The 17,291-nt window shown below is 43.1% G+C and overlaps 1 protein-coding gene across 3 annotated transcripts in view; it reads right to left on the bottom strand.

The window, feature by feature from the left end:
- PCNX2 (pecanex 2) overlaps nt 1-17,291 on the bottom strand; it is a 301,990-nt gene that overhangs the window by 192,334 nt on the left and 92,365 nt on the right. For all 3 annotated transcript variants that reach the window (XM_043925987.1, XM_043925989.1, XM_043925988.1), the window contains 2 exons: nt 9,830-10,001; nt 345-455 (listed from right to left, as the gene is read on the bottom strand). In XM_043925987.1, coding sequence (XP_043781922.1) covers nt 345-455; nt 9,830-10,001 — 283 coding nt within the window. The remainder of the gene's footprint in view (nt 1-344; nt 456-9,829; nt 10,002-17,291) is intronic.

The raw sequence follows: 17,291 nt of genomic DNA, 5'->3' as shown, positions 1-17,291 counted from the left end.
AGAATCCCATGGACAGAGGAGCCTAGTGGGCCATACTCCATGGAGTTGCAAGGAGTTGGACACAACGGAGCGACTCACAGTTTCAGTTTTAAACCAAATCCAAAGCTCATAGAATTCTACACTTCCTTGTTTTCTGCTTGTGTCAAGGCAGGTGGGCCACTTTCAATTTGGCCAGATGAATCTAGAAGGGCCCACAATCAACCTGACCAACCCAAGCTGAAGTCCTTTAAGGCTGAGGACAAAGAAAACCTAACTGTCCAGGTTTCATTCCATGCCTGAGGCTATTTAGCCCTTATCTGAACTTGAGACTTTTTTACAGAAAGAACAGAATGTAAAAGACTTACCAGAACCTCCAAAAAACAGCATGTCAATTTGCTCCAAAAGATAAATGCAGAAAGTGTTGATCTGCGGGAAGAGTCCAAGGAGGGAGATTGCGGGGAAGCAATAGAGAAATACTGAAAGCAAGCAGAAAAAATTGACAGTGAGCACGCAGAAACAGGGGCCCAGGCTCCACCGCACCCCCACCTCCCCCCCACCTTTCAGCCCAGTCCACCCCGCCCTGGTCCTGGAGACACCATGGCCTCCTCTCCCCCAGCCACTGATGGAGGCTGAGGCTGAACTAAACACAGGCCTTGGAAGTAACAGGAGGGGCTGCTGAAGGAGAGGCCAGCAGGCTGGCCCAGGACACCTGGGGATGGTAGGTAGAGAGTAGACCGGCCTTTAGTTTGCAAGGACAGACCTGAACTTGGGGGAGATGAGACAGGAGAAAGAGGACCAGGAAAATGACTGGAACGTGCAAAACCCAAGGCCAGTCATTAGGGGCTCTCTTCCTGCAAGGCTACTGGCTTTGTCCCTTCAAGGGCTTGAGCTGTGGTGTCTTCGCTGTTCTCACTGCAAACTCAGAGCTCAGTCAGAACCCAGAGAGGAGCAAGGGAAGGTGGCAGTTGACAAAGAAACCCCATCACCGTGATGCTATGACACTGAAGGGCCTGCTTCTCAGGTGCAGCAGGTCACCTGGGAGATGAGGGGGGCCCTGCCCGAGAAGAGGAAGACTGCTGGCCCCCAGACCATCACAGCGCAATTGGATGAAACATACACGTTACAGGCTTCCCTGGAGGCTCAGATGGTACAGAATCTGCCCACAGTGCAGGAGACCCGGGTTCGATCCCTGGGTCAGGAAGACTCCCTGGAGAAGGGGATGGTAACGCACTCCAGTATTCTTGCCTGGAGAATTCCATGGACAGAGGAGCCGAGTGGGCTACAGTCCATGGGGTTGCAAAGAGTCAGCGACTAACACCTTCTATACATTGTAATTCAAAGTCTCACAGAGATCATTTGTTCAGGGAAATAACATACAGTCAAGCTGCATTTTACAGCAATTTACCCATCGTTCTCTCTTTCTCAATCCTATTTCAGTTAGGTTTCATAAAAACACAGAAACTCCTATTAGTGGTGGTACAGTATATCTGTCTACCTTTCTATCTAAGTTTACTGGGTGGAAAGTCTATGAAGTTTAATACTGGTAAACCTTAATAAAACTAGGGAAATTTGATTTGAAATCTAAGATGCCTAAACATGGAACTATGTCCAAGCCCCATACATAAACCACAGTGAACAGTGCATGTAGGAAGGATGAGGACTGTGTTTCAGCTATTCCTGAAGAACTGGAAATGTAAACTTTCCACAGTGAAATCGTAGGGATGAGAGTGTTTGTGTTTCCCATTATCTGGAAAATAGTGGGTTAACCCCACTATACTAATATGGAATAAACCCCACTACAACAATACCAAACAACTGTTCTCACATTGGGAGGAGGTAAAATTTTATGCAGCAAACGTGGCCATGACAAACGAGCCTTTGCTTGGGATTGGAGCCATATTTTGACATACATGGTGATTTTGTTGTAATGTTTTCTGTCACAAGATTTAAACTACATTGTGAAAATCTAGAGATCTGTGAGTAACATGCTTCTCAGTCAAAGTTGGCAATAACAAGGGGTAGGGGTAGGAATGGATTTGGAGTTTGGGGTTAGCAGATGCAAACTATTATATAGAGGATGGATAATGGCCAACAAAGGTTCAGACAGTTAAAGCTGTGGTTTTTCCAGTAGTCATGCACAGGTGTGAGCGTTGGACCATGAAGAAGGTTGAGTGCCAAGGAATTGATGCTTTTGAATTGTGGTGATGGAAAAGACTCTTGAGAATCCCCTGGACAACAAGGAGATCAAACCAGTCAATCCTAAAGGAAATCAACCCTGAATATTCATTGGAAGGACTGAAGCTGAAGCTCCAATACTCTGGCCACGTTAAGTGAAGGGCCGACTCACTGGGAAAGACTGTGGTACTGGGAAAGAAGACTGAGGACAGAAGGAGAAGGAGACAACAGAGGATGACACGGTTGGATGGCATCACTGACACAATGGACGTGAGTCTGAGCAAACTCCAGGAGATGGTGTAGGACAGAAAGCCTGGCCTGATGCAGTCCATGGGGTCACAAAGAGTCGGACTCGACTTAGTGACTAAACAACAGCCAACCAACCAGGTCCTACTGTATAGCACAAGGAACTATATTCAATATTCTGTGATAAACCATAATGGAAAACAATATATATATATATGTATATATATATATATACATACACACATACATACATACACACACACACATATATATATATAACTGAGTCACTCTCCAGTACCGCAGAAATTAACACAACATTACAAATCAGCTATACTTCAATAAAATTTAAAACAAAAACAAAGTTGGCAATAAGACACAAATAGATATCTGCTAGTCATAATCACATAAGACAGTTTCTTTTCTCAGTTTTTATATGAAAGGAAAGATAGAAGAAATAAATAGAAAGTTAATGATAGGACATATAGTTTTGAGCATCAAAATTTTAACTTATGTAATTTCAAGAAAACTGACTAGTTTTTCTTAACTTTGGGATTCAAAACCCAGCAGTGAAGATTAGACAATTCATTGCATTCTTCATGACTAGGACAGGAGCAGAGGGAAGGTGCAACGAGATTTCATTAGTTCAAAAACCATACCAAGAATGAAGAGCTACAGGGAAAAAATTTTTGACTGTGAAATAATACAATAATGGCAGCCAAATACTGAACCTGTGCAGTGAAACATGGGTAAATAAGTATTTTCTACAAGAAATACATTAGGCTTGGACCCGCCTGGTGGTCCAGTGGCTGAGACTCCATGCTCACAATGCAGGGGTCTGGGGTTCCATCTCTGGTCAAGGAACTTGATCTTACATGCAAGAGTTTGCACGCCACAACTAAGACCCAGCATAGCCAGTTAAATACATAATAAATAGAATAAATATTATCAAAAGAAATACATTAGGCAATAACACCCAAACTAATAAAGTGGAAAGAAGTAGAACACGATGAAGGATGGCAGGAGGAAAATAAATGGTACAAGACGCCAGAAGTTTTAACCAAAGATGCTCTGGCCACACCTGTGGAGCAGGAGCAGAAGGACACAGCAGAGGAAGCAGAGCAGACGATGGGGAGCCCAGGATTTAAGTTATCCCCAGGTGGAAGTAGAGAAGGAAGTCTCTCGCGTTTAAAGCCAGAGTGGAACAGGTGAATGAAAACGCAGCCCAAACCTCGTGGCATTAGTAGGACGACTGGAAAATTCCACCTGAAGTCGCTGAAATGAATTTGTCTTTTTTCCAAAAAGTGAAAAATAAACAAATCGCTGTGTTTGTTGGCAATTTTCCCTGTGAACAAAGAGTTTTTTCTTAGTGTACTGCTGGGAGGGTCTGTAATTTTCTCTCACATCCTGCCTACTCCTCATGTTCCCTAATAATTACCATAAATGCAGAAACTTCTGGTACAGTTCCATTTCTTTTCAAGCACAGGGTATAAATAAAAATATTGGAACTTGCTCCTTTCTTATGCTAAATGTGAATAATAATATTCATTACTATATTTGCAGGTTGGGGTGGGGGGAAGTGAGCAAAATTAAAATAAGACAGAAATAAAACCAAGGAGAAGACCCTGATGCTGGGAAAGATTGAGGGCAGGAGGGAGAAGCAGGTGACAGAGGATGAGATGGCTGGATGGCATCACCGACTCAATGGACATGAGTTTGAACAAACTCTGGGAGATAGTGAAGAACAGAAAAGCCTGGCGTGCTGCAGTCCATGGAGTCACAAAGAGCTGGACGCCACTGAGCGACTGAACTTGGTATGACTGCAAACACTGTGTGTCTCCCACATGTCATATCTGTGCTTTAGCACATGGTCCTGACATGGATTACTGGGGCCAAGAGGCAAGTCTTTACACGAGACATGGAAATGTGTGCCTCAGTGTGCAGGTGAGAGTGGATCCACCTCAGTCACTGGTTACAAAACCTCCATTACCTCCAAGGGTTACATCATTGGAGCTGCTTTAGTGTAGGTAGCAGGTGATGGTCCTGAAGACTAAAACAAAATGTCAAACTCTCACATCTGGAAAGGACCCATTAAGCACATGGAACCCTTCTGTAAGTGATGCTGTCTCATCTTGCCCAAGTTCTTCCCACATTAGGGAACTCCTTGCTTGACTAGGCAACCCATGGCCCTACCGGACAGCTCTACACCAAACCACTTCCCCAGTCCTGCAGTGAGCTGTAATCCACCTACTAGACAGTGGAACTCGTTATCACAGCTACTCCAGCAGAAATAAAATCTCTCCTGTTCCAATCTGGCAGCCTTTTAACCACCTGCAGCCACCACATGTGCCCCCAGGACCCCAGCATTTCCTCTCTAGGCTGGACATCCCCATTCCCTGGCCCCATGTGAAGACCCCGTGTAGCCCACGTGGCCACACTTCTCAGAGCACACGCTGGCGTTGTTACTGCTCTTCTTGAAATACAGTACTAGGGACTGCAGACCTCTTGGCTTTCTCATCCAAAGGATGATTACAAAGCCAGTCACACTCACAGGCTTTTGTTGAAGCTACCCAAATGCAAAGTAATAAAAATTTCAGCCCAGAGGTCAGCAGAGGAAATGAGCACTAGAAAGGTCTTTCTCAGGAAAAAAGACAGACTTTCTCCTTATAATGAAAGAGGTGATATTATGAACATATATGAAAGATCATAAAGAGAAATAAATTATGTAAGAATATCACCCTGAGTGTTTCTATTTCCTGAATTCACCCCTCAGCCTACAAAAACAACTAGTCCCACCACTGACTTTGTCTTTCTTCTTGTGTCAATTTTATTCTCCAGGTTCCTTATCTCTTGGAAGGTTCTGCATCTCTCCACTGTCTAGTAGGTGGATTACAGCTCACTGCCAAGACTGGTGAAGTGGTCTAGTGTAGAGCTGTTCCTTATCACTGCACTTTCTCCTCCTTCTATAGTTCTGTTATCTGATGTTCTCTTCTCATGTCACACGTGGCAAAGAGCTTCTCTAACCTCCCCACCTGCCCAATGGCCACTAAACTCATCTCCTACCCCTGGCTCACTTTCAACCCCTTCTGCCCTGGGAGGCAGAATAAGGCAGCAGACATTACATCTTCCTCTCTTCCTGCTCCTCTTCCTCTGCCGCCTCTCTACACTCTGGTAGGTTGGTGGTCTGAGCAGAAACCAAGAGCAGCAGTGGGGAATAGAGATATTACCCAGAAAGCACAGCTCCAGGCACTATTTCACACACTCCAGCATCAGTCAGAAGAGGACCACTCCCTCAGCATGATGGGCACACGAGCATCTTTGGGCCCACGATGGTAAACGTCTCACTTACTCAGTTCCTACTTTTCTCATGTCCTTTGTCTTAGATGCTCCTTGTCGAATGGGTTAAATTGCGCCCCTCCAAAAGATGTCACAGTCCGAACACCAAGGACCTGTGAATGGGGCTTTATTTGGAGATGGGGGTCTTTGCAGATTACCACATTATGATGAGATCATTAGAATGGGCTTTAATCTAATATGACTGAAATCCTTATAAACAGGGGAAATTCGGATACAAAGACAGGGACGATGAATAATGTGAAGAGATACAGGGAGAAGAGGGCCACTGACAGGCCGAGGAGACAGCCTGGAGAGTATCTTCCCCTTGGGCTTTCAGAGATGTTAGACCTCTGGCCTCCAGAACTAGTAGACACACACTTCTGCTGTTCCGAGCCACCCATTTGTGGTACTTTCTCAGGACATCAAAACTCCCCCTTTTCTTCCTAATAACCTTTTGTTTTCCCTGAAATTTTTTCTTTCTCTTCTTGCTAACTCTGAACCTAACAATGTCAGCAGCTATAACCCACTCAGATCCCTTGGTAGCTGAGGGACAGAAGGTGACAAAGAAGAATAGATGACTCTGAACTTCTTTTCCCTCATAAAGTTGGAAACTTTATATAAGCCTCTCTTTCTGTCTAAATTTGTCCCACGATCTTTTCCTGTTTGGTACAAACTAGTAATGCCTACCACCTTCATTCCATAGGGGTTGCCACTGTTCTAGGTTTCCACTTTTGTTGACCCTGAAGTCATTAAGTCGGCATGCTGGACTATTTATCACTACTCTCCTCACTGTTGACAAGCAGACAGAATATGTATTAAGGGGGAGTTTTAATGAGAAAACAGGGAATTCTGGTGAAAAAGATAAGAAATGCCATGTTCCCTGCCCCATCTCCACTCCCTAATGACACTGATTTGAAGATAAATAAAATTTGAATGTACATAGCTAATAGCCAATTCTAGAACCAGGGTTCCTGCTAAAAGTAAAATCTTAGACTTTGACCAATTACATTAAGGTCTCACTTTTTGAGCTTTAATAACATTTAATTTTATGTTCTGATGGTATGCTAAGTCCACTATGCCAAGACAACTGCATTTATTCAATAGCATTGGCTTTTTCATAGTAGCAAATTAAAGAAAAATAGGAATAGGGGAGATCTATTCAGAAAAAAATGATTTCTAAATGGAACATATGTCATGCTTTTCCTCTTCTAGATCTCTTTATACAAACCATCTGTAAAAGGTACTTAGAAAATTCCTACTTATTCTAAGGGCTGAGTTGAACAGTCCCCAAACGACTATAGACTTTTCCTGATTTATGAATGGGAAGTGTTCCAAAGTCCTCTGTACAGTAATTCCTTTGGTATTTAAAGCATACTCCATGCTCACCCCTCCACAAGGTGTCTCCTTAGCACCTGTATGCACTGGACACCATGCTTAGTACCAGGGATTCCCTGGGGGAATGTCCAAGCTAGTGACAGAGATGGACATGGTCGAACATCACAAATGGAGCAGATGACTACAGAATGAGTTCGATATTATGAAAAGCAGGGGCTATGCAAGGAGAGAAGATGGGACCCAACTTAGGGAAATGAGTCATCATTGCCTAGCATAGTGTGTATTGCTGTTGGGGCTGGGAGTGCGGCAGAGAAGGGACACAAAGATTAGGTGAGAAGACACGGGAACTGGGGCTTCAGGCCAGGCTGCAAACCCTCATGGCCTCTAAGACATGGAAGTCTGCCGACACTCATGCTCACTGAGATCCTCAGGCAAGAGGTCCACGAGATACACAAGACTGAGTGTGGGCACAGACAAGAAAAGGCAATGTTACGGCACAGACAGGTGTTTCTTGGACACCTTCCGAAACCCTTGTGTGCCCTCTACATCTCCTCCCATGCCCCTGACTGAAGACTCCAGCGTCCAGCACTGCTGTTTATACAAAGAAGATGACAGGGAAGGACAGTCCTCTCACGTGTGTGCAGTGGTGATGGGGCATGTCTGCCTACCCAGGCCCTGACTCCTTCACTGAAGCTGATCTCAGAAGGAAGAGGGGTGAGCTAATGTATGGGAAGGTAGAAGGGACTTAAAGCCCTTCATAGTGTGTGTGTGTGTGTGTGTGTGTGTGTGTTGTGACAGAATTTCAAATAATATAAAAAGTAAAGTGAAAAATACGAGAGTAGAAAAAAAAGCAGAGTAGAAGTAAAGATTCTTGGGCAAAAGGACACCATGTGTGTGTATGCTTAGTCGCTCAGTCGTGTCCGACTCTTTGGGGCCCCATAGACTGTAGCCTGCCAGACTCCTCTGTTCAAGGAATTTCCCAGGCAAGTATTTTGGAGTGGGTTGCCATCTTCTCCTCCAAGGGATCTTCCCGACCCAGGTACTGAATCTGAGTCTTCTGAATCATAGGCAGGCTCTTTACCACTGAACTACCTGGGAAGTGACCAAGAGGACACCAACTAGGGTTTAATCATGGGATCAGTTCCTAAGTTTCTCCCAACTTGTTTCTGTTTCCTGTTAGAATTCAGACAGTCTCTGAAACATGGTCCCAACACTCAGCTCCTCACATGATACAGCAGGAATCGAGGTGCTGAGGGTGCAGACAAAGGTGGGTTCATGCAGTGGGCCAAGTGTGAGGGGAGTGAACAGTCTGCTACCAAAACGGTAGGAAGAGGGATGCGAGATGACAGCTGGGAAAGTGAGCCAGAAGGTGGGATGTCTCCTCCAGTTTTCACCTCTAAGAAGCACAGAGACATCATATCTGGGGTCCTCCTGAGTCCCACTGGAGAGACTCCAAGAGTTGTCACAGGATCAGAGAATGATGATGCAGGACCTATGGCTCTGACAATGTCCCCGAGGAAAACTTCCAGCTGGCAAGTAACAGATCCAGGAAGTGCAGCCTCTGGTAGCTGCCCTTTATCAACTCATCTGGTCAATGTGATCAGATAATCACACATGAATACGTGTGTAATCCTCTGGGTGTCATCACAGGAATTCTCATAGCATTGGCAGTCAAGTCTTCAGAGCTGCAGGTCCACAATGGGGCAGTCTCTTTGCATAATAAAGATAATAATAGCTAACACCTGGTCCCAGACGCTCTTCTATATGTTGAAATATACTAACACATCTAAAGTTTGCAACAACCTCTGAGGTGTGTACTATTTTTATCCTCAAACTACAGTTGAATTTTGCTCAAGGTCACACAAGTAGGAAAGAAGCAGAGCTGGAATTCAAATAGCCAGCCATCTGGCTCCAGAGCTGGGGCTCTATACCATTATAACATGAAGGTCACCTGTGTAAGTGGAGCTTTTTACATCAAATACTGCCTGGACCTTCAGGCAAGTAAAGCACACCAGTGAAAAGCTAGGTGACTAGCATATCCAGGATGCCATGTGGACTGAGAACCACGTCCATTCACGCATTTCCAGAGCATCTGTGCCATGTGGGTGAGTCTGTGACCACCACCTTGAGGACAAAAATCACTCCCCTCCTGGGGAGTCCCACTGATGCCCCACACCATGTACCCTAGCCACCTGTCTTCAGATATTAAGTGCTGCGGCTCCCTAGTCATGAGTATCAACATCCTCTAGAACAAAGTCTCCAACCCCCAGGTCATGGACTGATGCTGATTAGGAACTGGGCCACACGGCAGGAGGTGAGTAGCGGGTGAGAAACCAAAGCTTCATCTGTATTTACAGCCACTCCCCATCACTCACATTACTGTCTGACCTCTGCCTCCTGTCAGATCAGTAGCCACATTAGATACTCATAGGAGCACAAACCCTACTGCGCTTGAATCATCCCCAAACCACCACCCCCACCCCCACAACCCCTGGCCAGTGGAAAAATTGTCTTCCATGAAATGAGTCCCTGGTTTCAAAAAGGTGGGGGACCTCTGCTTTAGAATAAGTCCATTGTTGGATGCTTTGGGCTCTGGCTCCCAGAGAGTCTACTGAAAGCATGCAAACCAAAAGGAACATGCACATCTCTTGATCCAATAAGCAAGTAAGAAAGTTTCTCCAATGAGGGATTCAGAAAATCAAGGGGAGAAATACCCTCCCGTCTCTGTGACCTTTCCCACAATCCCCCCAAATGAACTCACCTATTAAGAGGTCCCTAGCCCATTGGAGGGACCCTGGAGAGAAGAGCTTCAGACCATACACAATGTAAGTGGGAGGGTGCCTGGCTTTGGCCCCTGTATCAAGAAGCAAAATAAGGCCACACAGCACACAAAAATAGATTGGTCTGCTGTATGTTATGATTTGGTTGTGTCCCTAGAAAACAAACATAATTTCTGAATGGTACCTTTAATTTTGATTCAATGACAGAAACCTCATACTCAATCATTTATACCATATTATACAACTTGCACCATATAACACATTCTCCCCCTCCCCCACTATAATTCAGACACACAAAACACCAAGGACAAAAAGAAAACCCCGAGGCTTACTCTGTTTAAGAAGACTGACAGTATCAAAAAGAATGTTTTCCTTCTCAGACTCAACAGGATTTACCTGAAAATTTAATTACCAGCCTCGGATGAAACCTAGATCTAATTCAATGCTTCCCCCACAGCAAAACTTCTATTTGTGTTGTTCGTTTCAAGTGCAAAACTAATTTAAACCACTGTTTGCTCTACATGGTCTAATTTGAGCTCCATTATTAACAAGAAATAGAATTATAACTTGGCTTCAATTTCCTTATGTCTTAGAAAGCAAGACAATTCAGGTGCAAAGTTTATATCTGCAGAGTCTGCATAAAATGCCTTAGTACCGTACAGTGGAATAATCCAATTTTTAAACATTTGCTATTTATATCCATTTTCCTCTGAGGAGGACCGAAAACATAACAGATTTCATCTGAGCCCTCAAAATATTGTTACAAAGAGAGCAGACGCATTTTTATTCTTCTCTTGGAATGGACAGAAAAATTAGGGGAAAGGTGTAACATCAACTTTCCAGGGCAAAAGCCGACGAAGAATTTACATCTCACAAATCAATGCACAATTCCTAAGGTAACTTTCCAGGGCAAAAGCCAATGAAGAATTTACATCTCACAAATCAATGCACAATTCCTAAGGTTCAAAAAACCAACAAAAATGAATTAGGGAGAGAATATTCTTTGCAATTCATGAACTACTTTGAGTATAAAAAGTCAAGATGAAAGTGATACGAGCTCAGATATGAATTTTTAAAGTCACTGCCTTGAACATATTATATTTAGAAATGCAATTTAAATTGCTCTGCTTCTATAATAGAAATAGTCCTATTCTGAGACCATCATTTAATGGGAAAGAAAACACAGCCTATCCATGGGGGCTGGCTATGTTTGGCCCTGGGTCTGGGCTTAGTCTTAAAGGAATATTTGCACTATTATGAAATTTCCTTTTGAATCCAACTAGGTCATAGATTAATGGGAAAGGGAATACTTCTTCTGCATTTGAAAAAAAAAAACAAACTGAAACTAAAGCCTAAGTGAAATCTTAATGCATTTCTTATCAAGTTAATAGCAAAATAAATTGCTTGGTATAGACAGCCACTTAGTATACAAATACACAAGCATATGAGATCTTTCCTCAAACTGATATCATTTTAGAAATATAATTAAATACCTACTTCCCACTTGCCCTGATTCTTTTACTAAAAGGTTAAAACTTCTGCCAGGAATTGAAAGTCTTTGGTTTCAAACAAATTAAAGATATCATCTTGGATCTGCCACGTCAAACTTTACTTATTGGGTCTGGGAATGCTTTCTTTTTACCCATAATTTATGACTCATAAACTTTAACCCTCCCTTAGAAAGAGCCTGCCCTGAACGTCATGCTACCTTTTGGGTCCCCAAACAATTCTAAGTGAATCACTAATACATGGCATGTGAGTCACTTTTATTTGCCTTGATTCCTAAGAACACCCATTAATAAAATTTCCCTGCTCCAGTTACTTCTTTCATATAGGATTCAGTCCGGAAAACCTCCAAGGATTGATTTTTTTTTTTTCAATTTAAAAATTACATTGCTCCTCCAGGTGAAGTCCGAACACAGTCTTTTAAAACTTATCCCAGTGTTTCCCATTCAAGTGTTTTTAACCTTAAAATACACTAGGGGGCACTGCTGATTTCTGCTGGGGGGCATCTTGGAGGCTGCTTCACAAAATCTGCTCTGAACATGCATTTAGCTCTCCCAGGAGCCCCACCTACGCATACAGTTTCTCAGCCTGCGCTCTGGTTGCAGGGCAAGTAAAGGATAAGGTGAGAGAATCTATTAAAACCTGGAGGTCCCCATCTAGAGAGCAGTGGTGCTTGTGACTAAGAGACCAGATCATTCTAATTATCCTCTTACCAAGAGGGTAGGCTGCTCAAATGCTTCAAACTTGCTGTTGATAGATAGGTAGATAATAGGAAGGTAAATAGACAGATACATGGATGAATGGATACATAGATAAATAGATAGATACATAGATATGGTTAGATATATAGATATAGAAAGGTAGAGGATTCAGTTCAGTTCAGTCCCTCAGTCATGTCCGACTCTGCGACCCCATGGACTGTAGCACGCCTGGCTTACCTGTCCGACACCAACTCCAGGAGTTTACTCAAACTCATGTCCATTGAGTTGGTGATGCCATCCAACCATCTCATCCTCTGTCGTCCCCTTCTCCTCCCACCTTCAATCTTTCCCAGCATCAGGGTCTTTTCAAATGAGTCAGTTCTTTGCATCAGGTAGCCAAAGTATTGGAGCTTCAGCTTCAACATCAGTCCTTCCAATGAATATTCAGGACTGATCTCCTTTAGGATGGACTGGTTGGATCTCCCTGCAGTCCAAGGAACTCTCAAGAGTCTTCTCCAACACCACAGTTCAAAAGCATTAATTCTTTGGTGCTCAGCTTTCTTTATAGTCCAAATCTCACATCCACACATGACTACCACAAAAACCATAGCTTTCACTAGATGGACCTTTGTCAGCAAAGTGATGTCTCTGCTTTTTAATACGCTATCTAGGTTGGTCAAAGCTTTTCTTCCAAGGAGAAGTGTCTTTTCATTTCAAGGCTGCAGTCACCATCTGCAGTGATTTTGGAGCTCCCCCCCCAAAATAAAGTCTGTCACTTTTTCCACTGTTTCCCATCTATTTGCTATGAAGTGATGGGACCAGATGCCATGATCTTAGTTTTCTGAATGTTGATACTTTAAACCAACTTCTTCACTCTCCTCTTTCACTTTCATCAAGAAGTTCTTTCGTTCTACTTCACTTGCTGCCATAAGGGTGGTGTCATCTGCATATCTGAGGTTATTGATATTTTTCCCGGCAATCTTGATTCCAGCTTGTGCTTCACCCAGACTAGCATTTCTCATGATGTACTCTGCATAGAAGTTAAATAAGCAGGGTGACAATATACAGCCTTGATGTACTCCTTTCTCTATTTGGAACCAGTCTGTTGTTCCATGTCCAGTCCTAACTGTTGCTTCCTGACCTGCATATAGATTCTCAAGAGGCAGGTCAGATGGTCTGGTATTCCCATCTCTTTCAGAATTTTCCACAGTTTGTGGTGATCCACACAGTCAAAGGCTTTGGCAAAGTCAATAAAGCAGAAATAGATGTTTTTCTGGAACTCTCTTGCTTTTTCAATAATCCAACAGATGTTGGTAAATTGATCTCTGGTTCCTCTGCCTTTTCTAAATCCAGCTTGAACATCTGGAAGTTCATGGTTCATGTATTGCTGAAGCCTGGCTTGGAGAATTTTGAGCATTACTTTACAAGTGTGTGAGATGAGTGCAATCATGCGGTAGTTTGAGCATTCTTTGGCATTGCCTTTGTTAGGGATTGGAATGAAACCTGCCCTTTTCCAGTCCTGTGGCCACTGCTGAGTTTTCCAAATTTGCTGACATACTGAGTGCAGCACTTCCACGGCATCATCTTTCAGGATTTGAAATAGCTCAACTGGAATTCCATCACATCCACTAGCTTTGTTCGTAGTGAATGCTTCCTAAGGCCTACTTGACTTCACATTCCAGCATGTCCGGCTCTAGGTGAGTGATCATACCATCCTGATTATCTGGGTCATAAAGATCTTTTTTGTACAGTTCTTCTGTGTATTCTTGCCACTTCTTCTTAATATCTTCTGCTTCTGTTAGGTCCATACCGTTTCTGTCCTTTATTGAGAACATCTTTGCATGAAAGGTTCCCTTGGTATCTCTCATTTTCTTGAAGAGATCTCTAGTCTTTCCCATTCTATTGTTTTCCTCTATTACTTTGTACTGATCACTGAGGAAGGCTTTCTTATCTCTCCTTGCTATTCTTTGGAACTCTGCATTCAAATGGGAATATCTTTCCTTTTCTCCTTTGCTTTTCATTTCCCTTCTTTTCACAGCTATTTGTAAGGCCTCCTCAGACAGCCATTTTGCTTTTTTGAATTTCTTTTTCTTGGGGATGGTCTTGATCCCTGTCTCCTGTACAATGTCACAAACCTCCGTCCTTAGTTCATCAGGCACTCTGTCTTTCAGATCTAGTCCCTTGAATCTATCTCACTTCCACTGTATAATCATAAGGGATTTGATTTAGGTCATACATGAATGGTCTAGTGGTTTTCCCTACTTTCTTCACTTTAAGTCTGAATTTGGCAAAAAGTTGTTCATGATCTGAGCCACAGTCAGCTCCCGGTCTTGTTTTTGCTTACTGTATAGAGCTTCTCTATCTTTAGCTGCAAAGAATATAATCAATCTGATTTCAGTATTGACCATCTGGTGACGTCCATGTGTACAGTCTTCTTTTGTGTTGTTGGAAGAGGGTGTTTGCTATGACCAGTGCATCCTCTTGGCAAAACTCTATTCGCCTTTGCCCTGCTTCATTCTGTACTCCAAGACCAAATTTGTCTGTTACTCCAGGTGTTTCTTGACTTCCTACTTTTGCATTCCAGTCCCCTATAATGAAAAGGACATCTTTTTTAGGTGTTAGTCCCAGAAGGTCTTGTAGTTCTTCATAGAACCATTCAACTTCAGCTTCTTCATTATCTTCAGCATATTGAGACAGAGACTAGGGAGATAGATGATGGATGGATAGATATAGAAGATAGAAAGATAGATGATAGCTAGATAGGGAGATGGAGAGATAGACAGATAGACAGACAGGTAGATAAAGATAAACGATAGTGAGATGGAGATGACAGATGATGGATAGATAGATGGATAGATGTAGAAGATAGAAAGATAGATGATAGGTGGATAGTGACATGGAGAGATAGGTGATAGAGAGAGAGAAAAAGATGAAAGGATTTGGTTATAAGGAGGATGGAGTATTTGAACACAGCATTACTCTACCGAGGCTGTCAGCAGCCAGGCCACACCAGCCCCATCCCATCTCCGCTGGTACCCATGTCAGCTCCAGGCTTCCTGCAGATCTCTGCTTCTCAGCCCAGAGGGCAGAAAACAGTTGCCTCCCACCTACTGAGTCTGCACATGTTCCTGTTTGGCGGAACTCATAGGGCAGCTCTTTTTGACAAGCTGATATACAGCAGCAATGGCTGACATTTATCCTGTTCTCCTGTGCCTCAGGCCCTGTCCTACCTACGGGAAAGGTAACCACACAGTTAACCCACCTGAAGAAGTCCTACTATTATTCTCATTTTGCCAAGAGCAAACTGAGGCATGAAAAAGAAATTTGCCCGACTTCACAGACAGAAGACAGTGTGGCTGACCAGGATTTGAACCCCGCTGCTGGCCACCTGGCTGCCTGGTCACTACCCACTGGCTCACCAGACCAACGCAGATGGTCCCTGTATTTGGCCCTGGATCCTTCCAGCCCCAACACTCAACCTCACTTGGCTCAAGTTCATTCATAGTCATCATTCTTTAAACACACAATGTGACTGTTACCCCTGTGAAGTGAACACAGAGTGTGGGGAAAAGCGTTCGTAACAGCATTTCCTGGAAGGTGTTGACTCTTCCTGAAAGGACTCAGGAGGGTGAGAAGGGCCCCTACCTGGAAAGTGTAGAAAAATAACTACCTGCTCTGTCTAGCCCCTCTGCAGTATGATGTCTACCTACGTAGAACTCTGTTCACTATAATAAGGGTTGGTTGTTTTTATAGTTTCTTATGATGGTAAGAGGGGCTTCCATGGTGACTCAACAGTAAAGAATCTGCCTGCGATGCAGGAGCTGCAGGTTCAGTCCCTGGGTTGGGAAGATCCCCTGGAGGACGGCCTGGCAACGCTCTCCAGCACTCTTGACTGGAGGATCCCGTGGACAGAGGAGCCTGTCAGGTTATAGTCTATAGGGTCACAAAGACTAAAGCAGCTTAGCACACACACACACGACAGTATAGAATAGTTTATTTAAGTATAATTTTTTGGTGGCTGTTGATTAGTTCTGTTTCACTTAAGACTTGGCAATTCATCTGTCTATTTAGAGCTCCTGAAGTTTTCATTTAAATTTTTTAAGTTGAAATAGAGCTGACTTACGATATTGTGTTAGTTTCAGATGTACAGCTCAGTGATTTGTTTTGAGCTTTTTATTAACAAAGATTATATTCCATTATAGGTATATGAGATATTCAATATAGTTCCCTGTGTTATAGAGTAAATGTTTGTTGCTTATCTATTTTATGTACAGTAGTTTGTATCCATTAATCCTAAATTCCTAATTTATCTCCCTCTCTCTCTCTCCCTTTGGTAACCAGAAGTATACTTTCTATGTCTGTGAGTCTGTTTCTGATTTGCATATAGATTCACTTGTACTAAATTTTAGATTCCACATATAAGTGCTATTGTATAGTATTTGTCTTTCACAGTTTGACTTATTTCACTAAATGTAGTATTATCTGACTTCCCAGATGATGCTAGTGGTAAAGATCCCGCCTGCGAATGCAGGAGATGTAAGAGACACGAGTTCGATCCCTGGGTGAGGAAGACCCCCTAGAGGAGGGCATGGCAACCCACTCCAGTATTCTTGCCTAGAGAATCCCATGGACAGAGGGGTCTGGTGGGCTACAGTCCATGGGGTTGCAAACAGTAGGACCAACTGCAGGAACTTAGCAGGCACCCAGTATTATTTAGGTCTGTCCACGCTGCTGCAAATGGCATTTTCTGTTTTATGGTTGAGCGGTATTCCATTGTTTATATATACCACATCTTCTTAATCCAATGTCTACTGAAAGCACTTGGGTTGCCTCCACGTCTTGGCTATTGTGAATAGTGCTACTGTGAACACTGGGTGCATATATCCTTTCAAATTAGTCTTGTTTTTTTTTTCAGCTGTATACTGAAAAATTTTACCTATACTCTTTAGTTCCCTTTCTATGTGGAGCAAAAGAAGATGATCTGGGGGTGGGTGTCCAACTGTCCTAAAGAAGCTGACCCTAGTAAAACGCTAGCCAACAGGAATTCTATGGCCCACACTTGGTGGCATATATACCCAATGGGGTATTACTCAATCATAAAAAGAATGAAATAATGTCATTTGCTGCAAAATGGATGGACCTAGACACTGTCATACTAAGTGAAGTAAGTCAGACAAATATCGTATTCTATCACTTATATGTGGAACCTAAAGAATGATACAAATAGTCTTTTTTA

The sequence above is a fragment of the Cervus elaphus genome, chromosome 15, assembly GCF_910594005.1.
Source record: "Cervus elaphus chromosome 15, mCerEla1.1, whole genome shotgun sequence".
Classification (NCBI taxonomy): Eukaryota; Metazoa; Chordata; class Mammalia; order Artiodactyla; family Cervidae; genus Cervus; species Cervus elaphus.
This window is presented reverse-complemented; position numbering and strand designations above follow the sequence as displayed.